This window comes from Pempheris klunzingeri, chromosome 10 (assembly GCF_042242105.1).
Source record: "Pempheris klunzingeri isolate RE-2024b chromosome 10, fPemKlu1.hap1, whole genome shotgun sequence".
Lineage (NCBI taxonomy): Eukaryota > Metazoa > Chordata > Actinopteri > Acropomatiformes > Pempheridae > Pempheris > Pempheris klunzingeri.
This window is the reverse complement of record NC_092021.1, coordinates 19,455,289-19,481,281: the sequence shown is the minus strand read 5'-3', so window position 1 is coordinate 19,481,281 and position 25,993 is coordinate 19,455,289. Positions and strand designations below refer to the sequence as shown.

General features: G+C 44.6%; 1 protein-coding gene across 2 annotated transcripts; it reads right to left on the bottom strand.

Annotated features, from left to right (window-relative positions):
• Positions 1 to 494: 494 nt before the first annotated feature.
• Positions 495 to 25,993, bottom strand: bcl9 (BCL9 transcription coactivator). 2 transcript variants are annotated; one of them, XM_070837956.1, is made up of 10 exons: positions 25,870 to 25,993; positions 23,727 to 23,892; positions 11,051 to 11,524; positions 7,474 to 7,787; positions 6,775 to 6,882; positions 6,436 to 6,622; positions 5,580 to 5,673; positions 3,296 to 5,477; positions 2,515 to 2,787; positions 495 to 2,356 (listed from the first exon to the last, which is right to left on the bottom strand). In XM_070837956.1, exons 3-10 carry the CDS (start codon positions 11,332 to 11,334, stop codon positions 1,317 to 1,319), a joined length of 4,482 nt encoding a protein of 1,493 aa, XP_070694057.1. In that variant the 5' UTR covers positions 11,335 to 11,524; positions 23,727 to 23,892; positions 25,870 to 25,993; the 3' UTR covers positions 495 to 1,316. The 2 variants fall into 2 exon arrangements, with proteins under 2 accessions (XP_070694057.1, XP_070694058.1); XM_070837957.1 differs by lacking the exon at positions 25,870 to 25,993 and adding an exon at positions 25,487 to 25,732.

Sequence of the window (25,993 nt, the reverse complement as noted above, 5' to 3'; positions counted from 1 at the left end):
GAGAAACACATGACAAGCTTATACAATAGATAAAAGAGAGGAAGTCAACTGGATGGTAAGCAGTACGTGTTTACATTTCCGTGTGTCTCACTCTGGACACCACACCTGCCTTACTAAATTTTACCAGATCTACCTAGCTCTAGTTCTATAATACCTGGCATACCTGTTGTGGCATTGAGCCACTCCTGTCCCATTCTGCTGACCATTGGGGGATTATTGCTGTGGGAATGATTATTACCCAGAGTCAACAAGAGAGTCAAAACAAAACAGGAACACAACAGGAACAAGAAGAACACACGTAGCACATCTGGGTATTAGCAGTATTATTCACGCTGGCGAAAGTTGAGTCCTGAAAGTTTTGGAGCACCAAGTCAAATGTCATCCACAACTCGAGATGGATCATCAATGTGCTGCAAATCTGCCAGGATCATCACACTTAATGTGTTGCTCTCAATGGTAAAAATAGAGAAAGAAGACGCTTTCTGCAGACGGTCCATGTTTGTGCTTTTTTAATAATACTATTATCTTAATGAGGTCATAGTTTGGTTTGTTATACACTGGAGTTACAAAGGAAATTAAAATAGACTAAAATTCGAATAGCCCACCAATGGTAAACAGTACAGTATTTTAGGGGGCATTCCTCCCCCAATGAAAGTTGGGTAAGAGGAGTTGAGAGGTCACTGATAGAATGCCTATACATACAGACACATACACACATACCACACAAACATACAGTCTGTCAAGCACGCACACACACTCTCACACGTATATACTGTACAGAAACAGTCAAAACAATGGAGCAAGAGACAAGATGGAGTTCCACTAAAGTCTTCACAAAGCACAAATTCTTCTTATTCCTTTCTCTTGTTCCATACCACTTTCATGACAAATTTGTTTTTTAAATTTGAAAAAAGTAGACATATACTGTAGCATCTCCACGCTGACTTGTCAGGTTGATTCCTCTTTGATGTTGAAGTCATCTTTATAGTCAGATAATCAAAAAACACAAGAACAGTTTTGCGAAATTGATGCACAACAATCCCATACATTCTGAAGTTCATGAGTCGAAATTAAATGTTCTTGTGGCAAAGGGTACTCCAATCCCTGTCCGAGTCTCCATTGGAATAGTTCCCACAGGACATTACTAGGTGACTGGTTAGCTCCATTCTGTTCATTTCTGGGTACATCCTCTCTCTTGTAGTATACTTCCTTTACTTTGAGTCCATCAGAGTTTTCTGAACACTCCACACGCCATGACCTTTGCGCCATCCTTGCGTACTGTCCAAGAACATTCTAGATACAAGGTTTCTGTTGGATTAGAACATTCCAGGGCCCGGACTGAACCCCATGTCCATGTCACGTGGCCTCATCTGACCCCCCATCATCATTGTCTGCTGTGGGGGGCCGCCCATGCCCTGCAGTGACATCATCATATTAGGTGAGCCGCCAGGGCCTGGGTGGGACATTTGTCTCCCCTGCATCATCCCTCCCGGACCCCCAGGGGACATCATCCGGTGCTGGGGCCCCATCATGCCTTGGCCCATGAATCCTGGTGGCCGCATCGAGTTGTGGCCAGGGTTGCCCATTGGCATGTCTTGGGGGCCCATTCCCCCACCAGGCCCCCCTGGCATCCCCCCCATCCCCTGCATGGACATGCCCATCCTCGGTGGGCCGTCGCCCATCATGCCCTGCATGGGGAAGCCAGAGGGGTGTGGCGGTTTTCCCCCTGGGTTGTCTCCTCCACCTCGGGGGAAGTAAGACAGAGTCTGGCTGGGCTTCTCTGATGGGATTATCCTGGATAGGTCAAATTCAGGAATGCCAGATGCTCCCGGCCGCATCACCTCATGAAGGTCTGCATCACTGAATCCACCTTGCATGTTGTTAAACTCTGGCCCTCCAGGAGTATTGGGCTTGCACATACCCCCGTCACCCCCTCCTCCGTGAGGCATGTTTCCCATCCGCCCTCCCATTGGCCCTCCCTCTCCCTGGAAGCCCATAGGATGGCCAGGGAAACCTTGGGGACCAGGACCGTTGTGCGGGGAGAAAGGGCCTTGCTGGGAAGGAGACTGGGTGAGGGGGTATGCCTGGCTCCGGTGAGGGTAACCCATGCGTCCCTGGGGCATCATTTGAGGGTTTCCCATACCAGGATCTTGGGGATTTGGTGGTATCATCATGCCATGAGGCATCATGCCTGGACCCATATTAGGAGCATTGGGAGAGGGCATCTGTGGAGGCATGCCATGGGAGAGGGGCTGGGATCCCATTGGATTCATACCCAGAGGACTGAGGGCAGACATGGGTCCGGCGTTTCCAGGTCCCATCATACGTGGATTGCCTTGGTGATTCATTGCCATACCTGTATGTGACAAAAAGACGATAATAGAAGTGCTTATATATTCAGTACAAGTTCATGTGAAGCAGATCAAAGGAATATTGGTATGAATACGACCCAAGGTTAATGGAAGTTAAAGTCCAAGTTAAACAACAAACAAAAAGATATTTCAGATGTCTTACCATTATTGTTTACTGACGGCAGGTTAGGGGAGCGAGCTGGGGGCGAGTCGTCATCAGAGCTGGCAACAGTCTTTATGGCATCGTGATAAAGAGGGGTGGAGCTGGGCATTGCAAACTTGGACATGCGTGACATCATGATGGAGAGAGGGTTCTGGGATAGAGTTGGCTCAGGGGGTATGGTGTATGGACTGCCAGACGGGACGTTGCCTGGGAGGGACATAGAGCCAGATGGAGCCCCTGATGAAGGAGGGGCTGAGGGAGGGCCGTTACCACCTAGAGGACAACACGATGAGAAAGAAATTAGATAAAATGATAAAACTTAGCTGTTTCAACTTTTCATTCTCTGACAGGATGTTTTATCTCTGACAATATTGGCAATAGTGTGTGGTACTCGAGGCTCACTGAGGTCCAAAATCTGAGGTCCACAAGAGGGAGCCACTGGACCACAACCCACCCAACCCCACCCCTCATACAGAGATGTGTTAACTTCAACGTGTGTTGCACTTGAAAGAGAGCCTCCATATCCATTCTATTATCAATATTGAAAACAAATTAATTAGAGTCAGATATCTTACATGTAATAATTGATAATCACTGAGACCTCTGACCAAAAATGCATCACAAACAAAATTCAACACCAAATCATTCACACCAAAAAACAATACTGAGTGAATGGAATTGAACAAAGATGCACTAAAAAGACATGGGGAAATAAATATGGAAAGAAGCAGAGACAAAGATGCTGATGAGCACAGAAAGGGGAAGAAAGGGATTGTTCTACCTTGCTCCATGCCCCCCATCATGTTTGGTGAGGTGATGCTGAGGGGAGGCTTGCCACCCTGAGGTGGTACACCAGGACTCTGCATGGGTGGTTTTGGTGAGGAAGCCCATCCTGGAGAGGGATTAGGAAGAGAAGGAGACCTCATATGAACAGGCGAGGCCCCAGCTGATCCCATCATGGAGTGGGGGGACTTCATTGGTGCTGAAGCTGGAGGGGCTGGGGGGGCACTGGGGCCTGTCGGACCAGTGAGCATGCCAGCCAGCTGGGACGGTGTCTGAGGGGATTTAAGGTTTCCAGAGGGAGAGCCCATCATAGGGGACTGCACTTGCCTCAGAGGAGGGGACTTAAGAGGGTTGACACTGGGAGAGTTCCCCCCTCCTGCTTGGACATTCAGATCTGCTGGCTTGCGACCCCTCTGACCTTGTGAGGGGCCACCAGCAGAGGGGAGGTGGTTAATTCGGCCATTACCTCCTGTTGGTGTAGATCTGTGCTCTGGACCAAAGGCTTGGTCTGCATGTGGACCCCTCATTCCTCCAGGACCCCCTGGGAAGGGCCGTCCAGGCCCCATTGGAAAATCTCCTGGCTGTGACTGCTCAGGGAAGGGAGGACCCTGCATTGGCCTGCCTTGAGGACCCATGTTCTCCATTGGAGGTCCTCCACCTGCTCTCATTCTCATTATCTCATCAGGACTCATATTCATGGGGGGATCTCGTAGTTTGGAAGGGTGCATATGAGGTCCTGGCCCAGGGCCAGGCCCTATGCCAAACTCAGGCCCCATTTCCCTGCCCCCCATTCCCTGGAGCCTAGAGGATGGACTCATAGGACCATCACCGGGCATTCTGGGAAATATACCCATGCCATTACCAGGTTCCATTCCACCTCTTTGGTGCCCCATCATCCTTTGCATGTCCATCATCATCCCAGGAGGGAGGCCCTTCTCTCCACCCATACCTTGATGGAACATCGCTTCTTGGACTGACTGGGGATTTGGGAAGCGCTCACCACGACCCCCTGGACCAGCAAACATTCCCCCAGGTCCTCCAGGAAAGCCTCGTGCATCTCCCATCCGGGGAGGCATGTCGTCAGGCCAGCCCATTCCAGGCCTGGGAGGTCCCTCCATCTCAGGATTCATCATACCAGAGAAAGCAGGCATCCTCTGCATATGTGGAGGCATACCCCTGGGGCCAGGGCCCATGGCCATGCGCTCCTGGTAGTGCTCTGGTGGACCACCTGGTCCTCCCCACATCTCTCCTGGACCCATCTGGTAGGGAGGTGGGGGCCCTCGTATCATGCCACGTGGACCATGGGGGTGCATCATCATGTCTGGAGGAAGTGGCCGGTGTTGCATTTCTTGTTTCTTTCTCTTCTCTTCATAAAACTCCTGCTGTAGCTTTAACCAAGCTACCTGTTCTGGGGTCATCTGATCTCCTTCTCCACAGCCCCCTGGACCCCCCATGTGTGCACTCATTTCATCTTGTGGAAATGGGGGCATGTCCCTGGGACCATGGGGTGGGCCAAAGGGTGGACCTTGTGGACGAGGTCCTCCTGGCCCACCTGGCGGTCCAAGGCTCTGAGACTGTGCCATCATAGCCTGTAGGGGGCCCTGCTCAGACCTACGGGGTGCACCATCAGGACCTCCATCATGGGGTCCACCATGGGACTGTGGGGGCCCAGTTTGTGGAGCATCACGGTCATCAGGGAAAAGCATGCGCTGAATATCTCGCAAGGTCTGCAGAGAACGCTGGCGATGCTCCAACTGTTCTTGGGACAGACCCTCTGTGTTGGCCTCCATGTTCAACAGCTCCTGGGCCAGTTGCTGCTGTTGTTGCTGCTGCTGTGGTGTCAGACCCGTTCCACCAGAGCCTCCTCCTGGTCCAGCTTCACCTGCTGTTGGAGGGTTGAGGCCTGCCTCGGGTTGGGTGACGGGTGCCTGGTCAACTGGGGCAGTAGTGTTACTGGGGCTACTGCCAGGAAGATTTTTGGATTCCATGCCTGCAGAGGATGACCCTTCCTGCGGAAGAACACCAGACTGGCTCCCTTGGGTTGAAGATTGGGGTGGGGCTGGCTCTGCCATGCCAGGTAAGGACGGCTTGGATCCAGGCTGGTGGCTCTGATCTTGGGCATGGGACGGGGGTTGTTGGGGAGGCTTGGAGTCATTTCGGAGGGCGTTTGCTGCATTATTCTTTAACACAGACAGAAATAGGATTAAGTTATGACACTCTCATACAAGATTTTGATGTATGAAGGCATATGTGCATGATAAAAAGAGGCTGTGTGTCTTTACCAGGAGGTGAGCTTTGTCCTTGCTGTTGGAGATGTTTTTCATGTGGAAGGCAATGATGTTTTCTGTATGGCCAGTTAGAACTGCATCAGCTGCCCTGAGGACAAGAAGGCAGACAGTCAGATATCAGTCATCAGACACAATAAATGTGTGTGTGTGTGCGCGTGCTTGCGCATGTGCATCTGAGAGACGGTGAGCTGGATGAATGAGTGCTAGATGGGACCATGAAGGTAAAACCAAGGTCAACAGAGTAAGTAAACTATTGCATGCACGCACACACACACACACCTTTGATTGACAATCCACATCTTTGATCTCCAATTCCCAACAGAGTGTTAATCTAAGCCACATGCTTGTGCAGATACACACAATGGATTTAGGCTATAACTGGTAAAGTAGGGGGAAGGAAGACGAGGGGTGGGAAGCAAATATCTTAGTGCCATACACACAAACAGCTGCAACAAACATCAAAGACAACAACTACTGATGACAGGGGCACGGAGATATACCTCAGGCAATTGACATTGTTAGTAATTCCATTTAATTTTGAACTGCAATTCCACAAAGGGTTTCGCTGTGGGTGTATGTTTTGCTTATGTAAAAAAAGGTCCAAGTATTGCGATGATTTTAATTAGGCTGTCTAAACACATTAATATTTAAAACCTGTAGAGATAAACGTTAACTGTAAATACTAATCACTAATCATAACTAAACAACAGTGAAAAGTTACACATACATATACAATGTATGCACAAAAGAAAAATCAAAATTGATATCAAATTATGGCCTGAGGACAACTTCTGAGCTACAATAGGATGGAAGGTACTAAACGCAACAGATACAAATTTTGATTACTTACTTGTTGGCCATCTCCGTGGTGAAGACATAAACGAGTTTTGAGCCTGGTTTCTGGCCACTAGCAGGTTCTGTTGTGGAGCCCTGACCTCCCAGTGTATTATGGGAGGGTGTGGAGGAGCGACTGAGTCCGGCATTGGAGGTAGAATGTGTGACTGAGTCCTGGGGCTTCACGTCGCTGGAGTTACAGTCTACATGGGCACAACAGGGAAGACCATGGCTTTACGACCAGCACAGAGCAGAGCTTATGGACAATGTAGTTCTACTGAGGAGCTGTCACAAGTCAAGTTGATCAGCGAAGGGACTGCTACACATGCTTGGATGCACATGTTAACACACTTACTGAAGAATCCTTTGTCATCTTCGTCACTTTCTCCCCCAGAGCACCAGTCAGCTCCACTGTATGGCTGCCTCCTCTCTGCCACACACATCCTCTTCACCCTGCTGCTGTCTGTACACACGCACACACACACACAAAAAGTGGGCTTGGGTTTGTTTGTGTGAGTGACAATGAGGGACTGCAAAGTAAATTTTATAGATGACCAACTGTTGCCTTTTCTGGACAGATTGTGTTGTACACCCACGACAAAACAAATAACTATGTGTGCTTTTCTAAATGAAGTGATGCAGTCATACAGAATAAGAGGAACACAACAAACCAACCTATAATTAGGGAGCCTCAATTGATCGGTGCTGAGTAAATGATATGTGTAGCACTATCAGATGCATAAGTACAATCACAACACAAGCACTACGGACATTGTTTAAGCACTGCAGATATTCTATTTATACTGGGCAGTTCAAAGCGTTTAATTACAGATAAAACTTTGGTAACAAAGTATGAAAGCAAAGCTACAAATTACTCTTAACATCATCATGAAACTCATGCACCGTTCCCAATCTAATAGTCTAGATTTTTAAATTCATACTGACAAACCCCAAGACAACTGAAGCACTTCACAAGGATTATTTGATCATTTCTGATGCAGCTACCTGCTGAACTGGTCTGATGATAATGAGTGCAGGCTACAGTGGTTCTTACCTTTTTCCTCACTGGTGGGCGTGCCGCTCTCTGGCTGCTCAAACGACTCCACTGAGGTGCTTCTCTCCCTTTTGACTTTGACCTTAGAGCTTGTGCCAGAGGTCAGGCCCTGGCCATTCTTCAGTCCCATGCCCCCTGCCACATTAGGAGCCCCTTTGGCACCCAGGGTCTTGGGGTCGCAGGGTGAGGGCTGTGATTGGCTGCCGGTGCTCCCTGGTTTACCCTGATTGGGCATTTTAGAGTCCATCTGGGTGGCAGTGGAGGGGGACATGACGGGAGGTGAGCGTACCATGGCCTCCGTCTTAGGTTTAGGGCTGACAGACAAAGGAAAGAGAAAAAAAAAAAATCACAAACATAATCAATACATTTATACTGTCCCCATTAAGATAATATAATGGTATTTAAGTATTATGTTTTCCTTCCGCTATGTATTTGTGACCTTGTTTTCACTTATGAAACATACACAACACAGGGGAAATGGGGCATGTCAAGCAAAAAGCCCGGGGCTTGAAGTTAGGTTACCCAGTAATCATGCTCTGGAATTGGGCACAAACCAGACAAGGGGAGGGATACTCAGCTCCCCACTACAGCACCCATGAGAAGTGGTAGAGAGAAGACAGAATTAAGTAAAATGTGATTGTTCTTTTTGCCCTCAGTTTTTCTTTGCAACTCTTAAACCCATTGTCATTATGGCATCCAGCAGCTGATATGGATGTCTGTACACACAAGTTCAGCTATCTGTATTTGGGAATTCCATGTGCTCAGTTAAACCTGACAGAACAGACTGTAGGGACACAGGCCATCTACAAATGACTGCTGCTTACTAGCTATGAGAGCATTTCAGTTCAGGCAAGCAGGACACATCCAACTGGCAGAGAATTCCCTTACCACACCCTAATCTTTCTCTGTCTCCCTCGCTCTCTCCCTCAAATATACATACATACACACACACACACACACACACACACACTTGTACTAGTAGCATGAAACAAATGCAAACAAGTCCAAAAAACACAGCCGCAGCCTAGCACACTTTATGTACACACACACACACACACACACACACACACACACAGACACACACACACAGACACACACACACACACACACAGACACACAGCTTTTAGAAAAAGAAGGCAAAGCCAGAATTTTGGCAGTCCAGACAGCCGTTTCCAGAGGCTCCAGAAGCATGAGTCAGCAGGGAAAACTTCCAAGCTCAGTGTACTCCCTGACCCTGGAGCAGCTCTGGATCACACATCAAGACCTTTCAGGTAAAACATTGGAGGGAGGAAGCCGATCTTAGATCTGCATTACACCCGGCCTACACTTGCTGTCTAAACAGCACGGCTAAGGCCAAAGTGACATGTTCAGGTTTGTGTTTATTTAATTACATTGCCAATACTCAATTTCACTACTTATCATCTGCCAGGTATATACACTTGGTAACAACTTGCCATAGATAGTTAACACCGACCTTAAAACAAGAAGGTCTGAGCCTGTGTGGAGATTGCGTGGTCTCCTTTACATGGGCTTCGTCCAGGTAATCTGATTTCCCCACCACATTAAAAAAACATGCATGTTAAGTAATATAAAGCCTTCGGCAAAGTATGCTGCGAAAGGGCTGTGGCTGAAGCTTTTTTTTAAGAACTTTCTCCTGAACCCAAAACATTATGCACCTTGTTGCAACTGCAAAGATATGAGTCTCACAACATACCAAACACTGGGATGAGGGATGCACTGACCACTCTGCAATTGATAATTTGATGAATCAATTTATGGAACTTATGGAAACCACATTGATTTTAATTGATAAATGAATCATAGGGTGGACACATAACTGACACATAAGAATCGAAGTGTTTCCCTTTTTCGCTACTTGTTTTCTGCATGTTCATGTTCTGCAGACAGTGTAACCATCTTTGATCAAGTTAGAAACCAAAATACAATCACACTCTTGGAAGGCTGAAGAATCTGAAGACTGCCGCCACTGCCTTCGCCATGTTCTCATTGATGCAAAACAAACCTGGTTTGCATGCTATTTCTTCGAGCCTGCGTCTGGATGATCGTTTCTACTTTTGGTTGATGCTGGAGTAGGGCTGGGTAAATGTTCTATACCATGACTTCAATACCAGCTCCCAAACATTACTTATTTCGATACCAAATTTTAAAATAAATTTTCACAATAAGAAAATTGAATTATATATTACAGTGCAAATAGGTTTTATCTTTAAGCCCCATGCCAATTTCACACAGTCAAAGCCGTTTCATAACATAATTGTCTGTTTGAGTTCTTTAGTTTTATGTTTCAGCACATTGGCACTTTCCTGCTCAAAGGACTTTTTCAACATAAAAAGTAAACCTATTAACCACAACTTGAAGTTGTTTAACATAATATCAATAAATAAAAATGTATAAAAAGCTGGAATCAGACTGAAAACTTTCAGATTACTTGATGACCACTCTACTGCCACGACGCCCTGTCAAAAACATAGCTGTGCGGTGCTAACAGAGCTAACAGGGGTTAGCGACTCAATCTTGAGCTGCTTACTCACCGGAGCGACCTGTGGGGTAACTGGAGGGTGGGAACCACAATCCTGCACCAACATTACCCGGCAGCAGTAGCCGCCAAATGAGCGGCACCACTCACCAGCGCACACACAGCCAGGGCAGGTCAAAGTGCAGAGTGGCGGCTACGTTATTGTCTGCAAGATGTGTAACGGTAGAGAGCCAATCACCACCATAATTCTTAATAGATCTTGGCACAAGCATGCTGCACGCTGATATGGTTTACTAAGGCTGATACCAAATGACTAGGAATTATTTTATACTGTCTATTACCAAACAATTTGGTCGGTGCAATAAAAGTATAGAAGTTTGCAGCCCAGCCCTTGGCTAGATAGCGTTTACCATGAGTTTTTCAAAGCCTGGTAATCAAACATGTTCATAACAATAATCTAAATTTGACACAGTCACAGACATCAGAAATTTTACTAAATCGGTAACCGTTGTCCCCCCAGCCTCAGTGTTTGACCCGTTTTTTCCTCTTCATTTTGTTTTGAACAAACGGGGGGTGTTTTACTGTGTTCTCCCTTCCCAACTGTCAATAAACACAGACAACTAATGCTTATTTATTTTTGTTACTGCATGACAATCTTTTTAATGATGTGAAACCAGTTTTGTAGACTGGACAAAAGCTTGCACTTCCCCAGTAAAACCTGTTTATATTGATGTAGACAGAGACGACTAAGTACTTCCATCATCAGATGCCAGTAGTACTATGCCTACGATAAGAACTTCATTTAGGGTCACTTACTGACGACAACTATTTGTACACAATCGGTTTAAAACGTAGCAGTAGAAATTTTATTTCTGGTTGGAGTTGCTGCTCACAGAAAGTCTGGATTAAAAGCATAATTTTATCAACCTTCAGATCAGTGTTTGGATTATTAGGCTGCTAAAACAAACATCAGGACCTCACCCACTTATACACTCACACACACACACACAACATAGTACTTGGTTATCATTACCATCGCAGCACCAGACCCCCAGGTTGTCAGTGTGCGAGTCCACTCACCTCTGTGTGTTGGTGGACGGGGAGTTTTTTAGCCTATTGGAGTGCATTGATGGGGTTCCCAGGACTACAGAACAGGGTGAAGTGATGAGCTGGTGAGGACTGCCTGTGTGTGTGAGCGGCGCTTTTGTGCGCACGTTCCTGGAGCCAGGACCAGGATTCCCGATGTTCGAGAGGTTTCCCCGACCGTCCTTGGCCTCCTCTCGCTCTTTCTTCCCTCGCTCCTTCTTGAAATGTGTCGCTGCTGTACCTGCCGCCGCTGGCCTCTCCTCTTGGACCTCCAACATTCTCTCTATGTCCTTGTCTGTGTGGGTGTGTGTGTGTGCGTGCTTGTGTGTATGTGTGTGTGTGTGTGTGTGTGTGTGTGTGTGAGAGAGAAAGTGTGTAAAAACAAAAACAATAGTCCAGGGGTCTTTTCTTGTTCGGTGTGTATTTATGAAACTCCCCCAAGGGGGCTTTCAACGGCCCTTGGGCACACTGTTGGGAGAGAAGAGAGAGGAAAAGGACAGTTAACAAAACTGGAAAAGAGGGCCACAGTCTGGATAAACTTAAAGAGACACTCCACCCAAAATCTTTTTAGTATCAGTCAACTAGTGCAAGCTCGAAAGGTGGTTGTTAAAAGTTGGTCATTTTCCCTTCCACAGTGGCTTTGGTCAGCTTTAATTCACGTCAGCAGGAATGAATAGGTCTTTTTCACAGCAGACATTTTGACATGTCCCAGTAGGGAAATGACAGGTATTAATAATGAAATGAAAGACTGTGACATTTGAATAGAACTGAGCCATTGTTGATAGTTTAGTAACACCGTTGCTTTTCCTGCTATGGCACATAAAAATGTCTGCTGGGGGAAAAAAAGCCTATGGTGACCAGGTTTCACGGTATACATGAAGCATCAAAATGCTCAAAGAAACCTCTCAAATCTCTCCTGATCTCCATCTACACTGTTCATCCATGATCTTAGTATGACTAACGTTAACAGAAACGGTGTGTTCGTAACACATTTCCCACTTAAAGCAGCCACCTTTCAACTCTTCATTGAGTCTTTCATGGAGCTAGACTGATAAATTGGCCGAATAGCTTATTGCAGATACGTACCATGTACCAAGTTTTACTGTCGACTGACAAGCAACAGACATTGCAGCAGAGAAACGGTAAAGATATGTTTGGATGCAACAATAAACAGAGGTATCATTACATGGTTTGTTCAACAGAGAGCACTGACGCGTTTTATTTTGCAACTTCAGTCGTCCTGCTCAGAGTAAAAGGCACTTTTTCTTCAAAAAATGAAATTTAAGGGATCCCAGTCAAAAATATTTGTTTATGTTATGTGATCGTATAAAGAGATAACTATTGACTGGTATTGTTATCATATCATCCTATTTCTTATCTCTCAAATACCATTATTGGTATTGGCACAAAAAATCCAATATCAGTCAGATTAGTCTTTGATACTATATAGATTTTGGGTGGGGTATTGCATTCACTATATAAAGGCCAGCATTACATTGTACCTGTAGCTAACAGTGAAGTGTGATGGTGGAGTAGTGTTGGTCCAAAACAGCCACTGTGTGTTTCTGTTTGCGTGCGCTGGTGAGTGAGTACGAGAATTGCATGAGAATCCTGTTCCTGAGAGCGCAGTCAGATTACATTGTCATCCTGAAAATATTTAGGAGCTCTTCCAAAACACTCAACATTGTAACTGGCTCCAGAGTTCCCCTGGGGAGAAGGAGGTGGAGTGTTCGGGGGGGATTAAGGGGGGTCGGTGGGGGGGTGTCACTGGGAACCAGACAACTACACCGACTCCTGCTACAGCAGCAACACTCATCTCTCACTGGTCTACGGGAGAAGTGATTTACAATCACCAGGGCCACCGCTCACTACTGCACACAAACAGAGGCTGGCCTCTCCGCAGGGATAGAGAGGGGGAGGCACAGAGGGGCCTCGTGTATCCAAATTACACTGATTGGAGTAACCTTTAGACATAAAAATACACTGTGAAACAGAAGGGGAGGCTCTTCAGAGAAGTGGTGGGCTGCTTATTGATTGCTAAACAAGTGATGTGACTCCATATTTATTTACAAGGAAACAGCCTGAAAGATCTCTGTTCTCAGTGAAATGGCAGGTTTCTATTTTGCCACACAGCATGCTTTCATACTGAACTTGGGAAACAAAGGCAGCAACACACAATTATCCACAAGTAATTCTGCAACAGTAATGTGCAGCACCCAGAGATTTCACACAAGAGCTTTTGCTCAAACTATCAACCCAGTTAAAATGTTCAGTTTAAATTCTGTGACTAGATAATTACACAGCCTGGAACACACAGTCAGAGGACAACATTCAGTGCTGGTGTGACTGCTTCAGACTAATAAATGTTTCTAGATTAAGGGAAGAAATACAATACGCGCACGAGACAAAAAAGTGGCAGTCTGATTTTGCTGCTGATTGTCATCTGCTCATCAAAGAGAAGCACTGGCTTTTGCAAGTCACAGTGGAAAGGATCTGTCAGACGCCCACTTTGAGCCAACACACTGTCAATTAGCACTTTGAAAATAAAACTCATGATTTTATACTTTTGCCAGAAATGGACAGTGTGGACAAAAGTCCTAACTCCTCAGAAGACACGTGAGAAGTGAGGAATAAGTGGGACACAGAAATCATTAGAGAGGGGGCATTTGCCAAGATGAGCCACCACAGGGGCATCGGAGAGACATGGCGACCACTGGAGAACATATTCTGTTTGCTAAGGGAGATCTCATTTTACTATATCAAAGAACTGGCCACCTGCTTCATTCAGGCCTAACTAGCATCTATCCCCTCAAGAGGTGTTATCTAAACCTAAACCACAATCATACACAAATGGGTGTAATGCGAGTATGTGCTCACATACAGACACAAACAGCAGGACCTGTCAATCACCTGTTCCCTCCAATCGCACGCTAACGAGACACTAATTGGGGAGCTTGCTGACATGACTGTCATGAGGAATACACTGACACACACACACACACACACACACACACACGTCAGGCGTGCACACTGCAGCCAACTGCACGCACGCACAACAAAGCAACGTAGAGATAATCACAGAGATTTCTCATCCTCTATCTCCAGTAAAGACGCTGAACTGTCTATCACAGCACGCACGATGAGCTGCAGTGCAAGCAAGTTAACGGGAAAACGGTATAATGAGGCTCTAAAAATGAGCTTTTTGCCTCTGATATAAATATGAGGTTCCACATGAAAAGAGGGCAGAAAATAGTTCAGTTCAATTAGGTTTGGGTTTTCAAATGCGGGTGGCACTAAAAGGGAGCATTTCATTTCATGCTTATGTAACAGTCATCGTACGCTGGCTGAGCGCAGTGTGGAGAGTAGACCCTTTCCTGCTACGTCACCCAAATTCCTCTGACGGGGAGATGGGAGGCTTTATACCAGTGGAGTATCTGCTGGTATTGGGGGGGGGGGTTAATGGTGTTGGATCAATGAGGTGAGGAACCATGACCTTGCTCCCAACCTAGTCCACTGGCTTACACTTTTAAACGCAACAATGCCACAAGGACATTATTTCAAAAAAGAAGGGGGGAAAAAAACTGAAATGCAAAAACACACACACACACACACACAAACTCTCTTCCCTCATCTCAGCCCTGCTGTTGGCTGTAAAAGGGCCTGCTGATGTTTCAGCCTTATTTATGCAAATCCCATTTTGCAGTTCAGTCACAATGGAGTATTGCTCACTCTTTCTCACTCTCTAGCTCCCCTACCCGCTCTCCGTCTGCTCGGCCTCCATCTCAAGAATTTCTTCAGTCCATTATTTGTTTAGGGCAATATCAGAAACATTATTTCCACCTCTACTCACAGTCGTCTGCAAGAATATGCACAAACCCGCAGCCACCTGCATGGATGTGTAGTGTGTAGAAGCAGCAGCCACCTCTCTGAAACAGAAAAGTCTTTACTACCAAGGCCACAGCTTACATGTACCAAATACTCAAACCAAATTACCACATATGAAGTCTTGGGTCAATATTTTGCAACAAAATTACAATGACAGATTGTATGAAACATATGAATGCACTTTGTCATTCCTAAAGTTGCAGAGGTTAGCTTTAACTGAACACCTAAACCAACACCCAAACCTTACTTTTGTAACAATTTAATCAGTTTTTTATCATTTTTAGCAAAAACATATGGCTGAAAAGCTAATATGATGACATCAATCCAGTATTTATTCTGCAGTCTTAAAAACAAGTAAAAAGCTCCTTGTACGTAGCCAATGTCCTTACAACAACTAGTTCTCCCACATGTAAGCTTGGTTGCTAGTGCAGCAGTAACTAGACAGAACAGGGATATCTCGACTAAAAGATGGCACAAAAAGTAATAAGACTGCTGCTGCCCTCCGAGCTAAGGTCTGTTGGACATCCCACAGCATCCTGGAAACACCTGCGTGCTCACCTGTTGAGGTGGCTTCCTGAGAGCACAATCCAAACATGTTACACACCGCAGATAGCACTCGTGACTCATGCTTGGTACATACAGAATGATAGGAATGCAGAGTGTCACTAAAGATAGAGCTGTGACGCTGCAGATGTAACATTTGACATAATGCATCTACTGTGACAGGAACAGGGGCGCTCACACATGCACAGCGCTCGGACGAGTATGACTGAGCTCCTGTTTCTACTGAAACCAAGCTGCACAAATATTTACAATGAACTTTTAAGCTGTTCCGCATTCTCCAAACTCTTAACTGTTCCCAAAGCACAATAGCTGCATACCTCCATCCTTCTGCTCACCTGGGTGTGTTTTAGTCGTACTAGTCGTCTTTCTCCCTCACTCACTCCACCTCCCCCAGTATCAGCTGTCTCCCTGCTGGTCTGTCTGTCCTGCATTTCTAGCAAATCTCACGCCCCATCCTCGGTTCATCCTTTCCTCTGGTCGGCAGACGATGCCCCTCCATCCCCAGGGAGGCGACATGTGTGTAATGTCACATTTTGTTATATCATATCACAGTGACAGAAGCCTCGCCGTGTCCATCACAATGATGGAAGTGGCAATGAAAACAGGAGGATGGGAAAGGGGTGTGATACAGATATACCCCTAGGAGGTGGGAGGGTTATTACACAAGTCGCTCTCTCTTTACAGAGCGTGCGGGTGGGTGTCTGTGTCTCAGACAGACAAATACACACAGACACACAAACACACACACACACACAGCTGACTCACTAGTGACACATCTGCTGGCATAGCCTGGGCAAACTGCCATGTGTGGCGGCCAGCTCCAGCAGCAGGACTAGCACTCAGCACTCCGGCCTGCTGTGATCTCCGTCTCACACACTTCACCCTGCACTTCCATCTCTTGTCGATCTGCCCCGTCTCTGCATCTCTGGCTGAGTGGGTGTGTCTTGCTTACACACCTCTCTACTTAATCCAAGACAAAGAGACTGGGTAACTGGCAACAATGTGCCATTATTTCTCCGACACAACAAGGGTGGGAGCAAATTAGGGGTGTGCCAGTATCAAATGCTTCAGTGCAATTATTGTGGCAGAAAATGTAATTCTAAGAAGTAAAAAGGTAAAGACTATATTTACCCAACAGTAAAGCACATACTGCAACTTTTGGACTCTATACACTGTACACTTAAAAACAGCATGCATATAAGACTGTTAGTTGTCAGACAATCAACTTAAAATTATTATAAATACAGCGCGTCTTCCTCTATTCCGTTTTATATGTTCATTCATGTTCAAACATATTCTAATTTTGTTTGGGTGTTCAATAGTTATAATCAATCTAAAAAGACATCATCTGTAAGCATTGTTTTATTTTTTTTTTTACAATTTTCTGACATTTTATGCACCAAATAATTGATAATCGCAAAAACTAATCAATTGATTTATCAACTATGATGATAATTGTAAATTGCAGCCCTAGAATGGACTTTGGTGAATTGAACTGTGTCCGAGAAGGCTCTTGCATCTATGAACCACAGTGATGTTGATAGGTTTTTAATGTCCCCAGGACCCACAGGTGGTTATCTGGTGTTAAACTCATGGTCAATGTTACATGGCTATAATAACGGTTAGTCAAGTATGAAATAAAAGTATAAAATTAAACAAATAAAATCCCAAATCTGAAACCTTTGTTTAAGTCTCCTCTTCCATGAGATACATCTGAAGAAGGTAAGAAAATGGCAGCCAGTGTAAATTTGGTGGCCAGTGAAAGTTTTCAATATAGCGCATCCCCTGGACTGTTAACCATCCTTGAGTCACTGATATGAGTGAATACAGTATTGAACAGTGGCCGTGTGAGTTTATTTTCCAAAACCAAGGTCGTAGCCTTGATTGCTGAAATGAAATCTGTGCAGCATGGATTGGTCACAGGCTCAGCAAAGACATTTAGTACCTACTGCAATGACTGACACCATGAACATGAGACCTCATCTGTAGATGCAGATGGGCGATTAACTGATTATTTAGTGTCAAGATGTTTTTTGAGCAAGGAGAAAACTGGTGGTGCATCATATTGCACGACCAATCATAATGTCTGTGGTCTGTTCTTGGGTCTGTTGGGGTCAAGTGCATTTCAGATCTGCTCCTAATTATCTTCAGGTCTAGTTCACACTGGGCCTGAATCTTTTTGGATCCTTTACAAATTGGGTACGTTTTTTGATATTAATATATTAATTTATGCACATCAGGTTATGGTAGGCTTTCCACAGGATCTTAATTTTCAGCACATGAAGGCACATCCTTGTGGCTGAGCAAAATAAAACTGCTAATTAAGGCAGGAGCAATGTGCTGTGTTATTTAGCGGGCACTGAACTCCATCGTAGCTACAGTGACATTAGCAGCATATAGTGAAACACACTCCTAGCGCAAATATATACACACAAGGCAAATATGCAAATTAAAAACTCCATGTTTCTCTTTACAGCAGGTTTCTCTCATTTGTGGCTCTAGTGAGACACCAAACAGAAACTCCATTTGCTTAAGAGAAACTCTGCCGCTCTCTGTGCAGACCCCTTCTCCCTTCTCTTGACCATGCTCTCTGGTCCGTGACTCCCTCCCTCCATCCCGACGGTCGCTCCCACACTCGGGCCACATTCCTCCCTTGCTCATGCTGGGAGGACGTCTCCCTGTGGCTAAAAGCATTGTGGGAAATCCCAACGGCCAGGTCCTTCAGAGGCCGTGCAGACTGCTGAGGAAAAGTGTAAAGGAGCCTTCCGTTCCTCGCTTGATGGTCAAAAGGCTCTTAATTAATTAGTCATTAATGCCTTGATACTGAACAACACAACAGACAGCACAGAGATGTCAAATACTGCATTTGAAGCTGCAGTCAATACAACCCACACTCCTCAATTTATAGCACTAAGAACATTAGGTAGGGCAGGAATTTTAAGATGTGCTGCCCACAATATTTTTCCATAGGTTCTTTTTGTACATTGCAAATCACTACGCAACAAAAACAACGTGATATCTCAACCGATCCGACCATGTGACACAGTTCAGGCATCTCTACTCTGGCATGACAACAAACAAATAAAAAAAATAATAAAGTAAAACACAAAGGCTACACAATACATGTGCCATCTCCACTATCATACAACAAAATTTGCATTCCGGAGAAAATATGAGCCCAATTGTGTCCCTGAATTACCCCAGTTTGAACTCCTGTGTCATTCCCATGGAATTTCAAAACACACTGACTAAGACCTGCCCAATTATATACACAGCCAAAGAGATATATACATGCACATACTCCTACTATTGGACATAAAAACACCCACATTCGACAATACTTAGCTGTCCTAATAATGCCTGAGATGCGCTGAAAACTGGGCTACAAGCTTATGGCATCTACTGTTTCCATGAGTCTGAGCTTACATACTTGTGTGCATTTCTTTCAAAGCCTCCTTTTGGTTCCTCTGAAAGTACGAATGCTCTGCAACAAGACATGTCTGCCCTGCTATCATCCATGGTAATATGTTGAAAGCATGCAGCATACAGTCTATGTAACCCAGATAAAGTGCAAATTAATCCTGATGCCAATTAATACCGATCGTAGAGACGCAACGAACTTCCTCCCGCACTCACGCCTTCTCTTTTCAGGAAAGATGAGATGATAGTGTAGTTACAATATTGTCACACCTCATTTTTGTACTGCTATTATTACTACATTTCTGCATGTTTGAGGCATATAACTGTGTTTTGATTGCATTCAGGTGGGTAAAACTGATGAAAGAAAAAAAAAAAAAACCTCAATCACATCCTTCTGAATGCAAATAGTTCCGATTAGAGACGGCAAGCAAAAACAAACATGGAGGATGAAGATGATATTTGAGTTCAAATCCAAGGTGTGGTGCTATTCTTGATGCAACGAAAAAATGACATTTATCGTGCCAACACTACAGCTGTTTGCAAACAAAATAAACCATGGCAGTAAAAGAACCAACATGCGGGCGCGTCCAGCTCGACACCACCCCGAACAAAACACTGAAGAGGCAGAGAGGAGGGAACCTGTTGATGTGTCTGCCAGCCAGACTACAGGAACATCCCGGTGCGTTCTCTTATGATGACTTTAATAACGCACTGCCTCCAATTATCTGCTCCACATAATACAATATGAAAAAAGCAACCAGAAAACACCAACATTCCCATCAAACTTCAATATTACAAACCTGTAACGCTCAAGTGAACACAATAGATGTCAGCATGTGAGCATTAGTAGCTTAGGAATCAAAATCACATTGTATTGGAGGTCCCTGCCGATTGCCACCCTGATGGACTCACATTATGAAATAAACGGCTACATTCAATTTGTGCCTTGTTCACATCCTATTGATCAGCCTGTAATTTAGAGCCGCTGGATGAGAAAAAAAAATCATCCATCTCAGCTTTAAACCATTTTGTAGTTCTCTTAGTGAAAAAGAACTACAGAGGTGTCAACAACCTGGTGGCAAAATGGCTGCAAAACTACCATCGCTGGCGGTTACAATTAAATAAAATCCACCACCAACCAATTAACCAATGCACAACTTGCGATGTCATTTGTCAACTAATGACTTCAAATAACACGACTGAAGTAGTATTGAGGCTATTTAAATGGTGTGGCAACAAGACCGGCAATGGGGGTAATTCCACCATGGAATAAAGGATCAGGTTGGATTAACAGGAGGTCATCCCATTCTTCCGTTTCTCAATGATATAGCACGAAGATCTTCCTCCAAAGCATCAAACTGAACTTGTCTTGAACTGCCCCATCCTTATTGTTTTGAACAAATTGTGTCCACTTTTGCTTTACAAAATTCAAACTGCACTTTTGTTGAAAACAGAAGAGTATACATTAGAAAACATACTGCTTGCAAACAATATTCAGCTCTGTAATGTTTTGGTTATTTTCTCACAACGAATGTTAAAGATAAAGCTATGGACTGTCTGCAACACACTACTCTGCATCTCATCAAGAACTCAACCGCAGAACAAAGGATTTTACATACCAGGAGCTTCCTCTCATTTACACTAACAGTGTAGTCAAAAAACACTCGATAATGAGGATTTGACACAGTTGGTGGATGCTTTTCACTGGCAAAAATAAGCAAACCGATATCGCTTTAAAACCAAGTTCTTTAAATTGTGCCACATGCATCAAGATGGGAGACCATCATCATCTTCTTGTTGGAGAACCACATGGACAACAATAGCCTAAAGATGAAATTTAAAGAATCCCAGGAAGTGTCGTGGCCACCATCTCTACTTTAACACTTTAGCCTGTCATCACTAGACGATATGGATTATTTCTGAGTGCTTGCGTCCAATTTAGTGGACTGTGAAAATCAGATTTAAAAATGCGGTTTACTCTCCAAACCACAGCTGGTTAGCAGCGTGTCGCAGTGCTACATTGAACTAGGCTAAGTAAAGACGACATTCACTCTGGTAGCGGGACAGGACCTCGGTCTTGTTGGCAGCTTTTAGCATGGATACCTGAGGTAACTGCAGGTCATCGCGGCCCACTGGGCTCCACCTGAGAGCAGCTCTGTTTGAGAGGACCCCTCCCCTCCAGGCAAGAGGAGCAACCCGTATGTGCAATAACTGTCAATCACCACAGAGAAACATGAAGGCTGAATTATAGGTGCGTTCTGACTCAGCCAGACACATCCCTGAGGATCCAGTGTGGGCGACAATCCCACCACACACAACACCTCATATACTAAAAAAGATAAACACAGCTATTAGTAAATAATATTCATATTTTTAGCTGTAACTGTTTGGAAACTAAGTACACTAATAGTTACAGCAAGCTGTTCCTTAAAGTCCCAAAAGATTTTTCAAAATCTTTATTTCCTTTGTGATCCTTTGTTTTTATTATGCATCTTAGTGATTACTGCTTTATATTGGTCAGTGTAGAGACGTTAGGGTTATAATTTGAGAAAACTGATGCACTTATTCTTGTACTTGTGGAAAATAGTGCGTGGCATGAATGGCAATAAATTGATTAACAGATACGTCTATCATTTGATCCATTTGAAACATTATTGGTCACGAGTGCTATACAATTATTATTTTTAGATATACACCACTTCCGCTTTTTCCTCTTTCATAAAGTTTCTATGGCTGCCAATACAAATTCATCGTATTGGATCATTATTTAACTGACATGACAACTGCACGCTAAGACACAGAAATCCAAGTTTATTTTAACCCTCATCAACAATTAACTACAAATCTCATGTATGTCCTCAAATTGGAAGTTAAACCTAGTAATTTTGAACTATCCTCTGCAAACTGAGGGATGAAATGGTGTCCAGAAAGGTTTCTTGGAACTGGGAAAGAAATGCACATTTAGGAAAAAAAGGAGAAAATACTGTCCTTAAATAAAATGTGTGCGTTATACTTAGACGTATACTTATATATATTTTCATGTTCTGTGGGGAATGCTAAAGTAGACTGTAAATAATTGCAAAAGGTGATTTTTATGTAGAGTATTAATGATGAAGCGTTTCAATTTTCCTTTACATGACTGCAATAATTCAAGATCTCTCGAAACTTCCAAATGAGTTTCATGTTAACTTGCTGATCTGTTATGGGTTAAAAAACAAATAGTAATTTTCTGCTCCTTGGGGGACCGACATAATTACTGTACTATGGGGGCCTGACTATTGTAGGAGTCATTCAATGAACTAAATTCCTTAATTAATCGTGAATGGGCATCTTAGTCAGAAGAACAGCCAAATGGGAATCTTGTCCTTTTTCGCTAAATGTCAATACTCCTTAGTTTGATAGAAAACGGGTATAAGAGATCGAAATGAAGCAACGGAGTGAAAATACACATTTCAACCAATAGAAAAACAGACACAGTTGGGTCTAAGCTACTGTATAAATGAGGGGGGGAGCCCCCTACCACCCACTACACAGGCGATGAGGCAAACCGCCCGTCCAACATATCCCTCCATGTCATACGCAGCACAAGCCTTGTGAGTTTTAATTAGAAAACCCGTGAAGCAAACAAATGCACAGAAACATGAGAGGCCAATACACAGAGGAGAAAATAAATCCTTTGCCACTTCACATCAATATCCATTTCCTTGCGTCCTTCACATCACTGTGGTTTTTGGTTAACACGCTTTGGATTAGATAGTGGATAAATAAACAGTGTGGACGGCATTCTCAGGAAGAGCGCCCTGACCGTGTTGTGTCCTCAGCATGTGCACATCAGAGAATAAGGCCAAACATCGCACTGATAGTCCAAAGCGCAAGCGGCTCTGACGTCCTTCTCCTCAAGCCGCTTCCCTGAGCATCTAAAGGGGTTGTACAAGGGTAGCCAATCTACAATTCAAGGCCTCTCTCATCAGAACGCAGGTGTCAATGTAGGCACCTCTATAGATAAATGTTAAAGAGATACTGACCGATTTAGGAGGAGCGTGCGCCTGGCTTGTTGCATCAGAGCAGTATTAAGCTACTAAGTCATGGCACAAACGTTGGTTGATAAAAATAAAAAACTGAACCCATCTTATTGTCAGAAAAAGGTGTGAAATGCTAGTGAGGAAAAGCTGGCAAACAAACATGTCTCCTTCTCTTTCATTTTGCTCTTCTTGGACCTAAATATGGTGAAAACAAATACTCACTTTACAGCAACACCATGACTGTGTCTGAAACCACTACCTCGCTCTCTCACTCACTACTCCCTATTTAAAAGGAAGCTTGGTAGGTGATTCTGAAGTTGGTGGTAAATTGAGATTTATTCTGGCAAGTTTGCAACATTGCGGATTTTTGAGTCTAGAAAATGTGGCGCAATGCACCGTGGGATTGTTAGCGTAAAGTATTGTACATGCCCTGGTCACTGCTTTTATTTCATACGTCGCTGGAATTTGTGCGGGCTCTACAGAGAGCATAAATGTACTCACTCAGAATTCGGACACTAAAATAAAATGGCGGACAGCGAAGATATGGAGTTATTTCAGACACGGCTCTATGATCATGCCATATCTTATAGTACTTGTTTATTAGCATTTCTCCAGTTATGCGCAACAAGCAATTAGGCCGAGAGACTCGTATTTTCATGGCGTATGTCATGGATGTATGTTTTTGAGAAGAGTCTGACTGAAAGAAACTGTGTGATTAAGTGTGACACAATCAAAAAAAAAAAAAAAAAGGAGAGAGAGCCAGAGCTGAGCTGGGTTACCTCAGAAGCCCCCCTGCCCTTTCAGCAGGGCCTCATATGGAGAACCAGGTCTCAGGTCCCCTGGGCACTGATGTCTGCTCTCCACTCGACTCCTCCCAGTCAGCCACAGAGGCTGTGCAGGAACCTGGCCCACTCACGACACCCTACAGCCACAAGTCATTCACACCTGGAACAGAGGGAGAGAACTTTGCTCATCGGGTGAAACACAAACAAGCAAATGGCAAGGAAAAGCACTCAGTCGCGCACGTTTACAAGACCGACACGAAACAAACACATAACCAGTGCAATGCACAGGTCATTAGGGGCTACTGTTACAGTGTCCACTCGCCTTTTTTAGCCCAGACATTCATTTATACTTCACTTATCGACCGATGTACACATAAGGGACTACAAGACAGCGTATGATACTCCATCAAGACCTTCGTTGCATCTTCGCATCAGAGCTGCCTTCCTCCCTCCTCCAAATATGAACTGTGGGAGTGAAAAAGTGACTTTTTAAGACCTCAACAATGCAAAGAAAACAAGGTAGGAATGGTGACCACAAAAAAGATCAACTATAAAATCAGCCTCAAGACGATGCAACAGATATACATCCATTGGCAGACAGCAGTGTTGCCTAGCAATTGTAGAGACCAGAGTCCTGGAACAGGAAGGTCTGCAGTTTAACCTCAGCAGATATGTTTCAAAGCCGTCCACGAACAAGACACCGAACCCCTACCTGCTAACTCAGAAGTCGCCCTGGACAATAGCATCAGTTAAACGACGAGAAAGGCAAAGTGCAACAAAGCACAAAAAGCTGCTGAGATTTTCTCTTTGCAGCAATAAGAGAGAAGCGTTGCATTGAGGCAACATGACACTGGGAAACTGAGTCTTGCAAACTGTTTAATAAAGCAAAATAAATGACTTTGGGACACTAAAGAAGAAGAAAAAAAAACTCATGAAACATAACAAGTTAAGACTTTATTCATCAGAGGAGTAAACAAAAATAAATCCTGAGGTATCAGATGACTTTTACTACAATTTCACACTATAGGACCTGTGGATTTTTTCTTTTCCAAAGTGAAGTTAAAGCTTGGTAAAAGTAAAACAGATTCTTTGCCATGTTCAGTTTTCTGGTCTTGCCAAGGTAACACAGCACAATGCCACACAAGTTACTCACAAACGGGCCCTCTCGAGGAAGTCGTCCTAAAATATACACAGACATCTACAAACCCAAAACTCTGCAAATAAACGTAAAGCACACAACAACTACAGAGACTACACTTCCCCCCTGAAATCTCAGCGCCTCGCTGGACAACTCTTGGCGGACAAAGTAATTCCATGGCGCTTGAAACTCCAGGAACTTTTTTTTTTTTCTTTTTCCTAAAAGAAGTTGTTCCTGTTTCGCCAGAGAACTGGGGGGGAAGGGAGGACTTCAGCACTTGCATTCATGGAGCGTCGGCCAGCGCAAACAAAGTCTTCCCCGAAGAGGGAGGCACTGGACGGCGGCTGAGCAGCGAGAACAACGACGTCGGCCACAAGCTCACAAAAACACGTAGAAAACGCGATTCATTTCAAGGCTTTGTCCGCTAATAAAACAATCCGGGCCCTCCTCAGGCAGACGTTCATTTTCAAGTTCTGCTAGCTCCGTTAACAATGTAACAATTAAATCGCTCGGCAGATGATAGGGCTGGCCGACACAATCAGCAGCCGAGGCCTGTAATCTCGCTACGCGTTTATAAATCATATCACACACATTTTTAATAAAACAAATACAATACCAGCGGCGTGGTTCTCCCGAAGAATGCAGAACATGCATGCTGCATTGTATCCTTTTTTCATTTTCACGAAGCACGGGCGGTCCTCCGGTATAATGGGGTAAAAACCAATATTTCTCCGCGGGTTTTACACCACGCCGAAAACATCGTGAATAATCCGCTTTTGGTGCGCTGGAGAAATCGGCATTCACGGCTGAAAGGGCGCTCGCTGTCCGCCAGGGCCAGACGCGACGTGGGTTTGCTAGCCAGCCTTCGGGGACAGAGGCAGAGAAGAACGGATACCGGAGTGAGATGTCCCCGGGAGGAGGACCCGCGTGTGCCCGTTGCCAGGAGGCGAGCCGTGCTACGGTCACTTTCCACCTGGATTTGAAAAAGAGAGCACTCACCTGGGATGTTTGCTTAATTCCCGTTTTCCTCGAGCGACGGATTTACACCGTACACGTACCAAATCACAACATTATCACGGTAACATTATAAAATAGAAATGTGGCTCCCCCCCTTTCGCCCGAG

Bases quoted from the DNA above. Each gene is read 5' to 3' on its own strand.
- bcl9 (XM_070837956.1), bottom strand. From the start codon at position 11,334: ATGTTGGAGGTCCAAGAGGAGAGGCCAGCGGCGGCAGGTACAGCAGCG. The intron at 6,883-7,473 runs GTAAGAACCACT...GCGTGTGTACAG, and splicing joins GCCCACCAGTGAGGAAAAAG to ACAGCAGCAGGGTGAAGAGG. The intron at 2,357-2,514 runs GTAAGACATCTG...TGTCACATACAG, and splicing joins GCCGTCAGTAAACAATAATG to GTATGGCAATGAATCACCAA.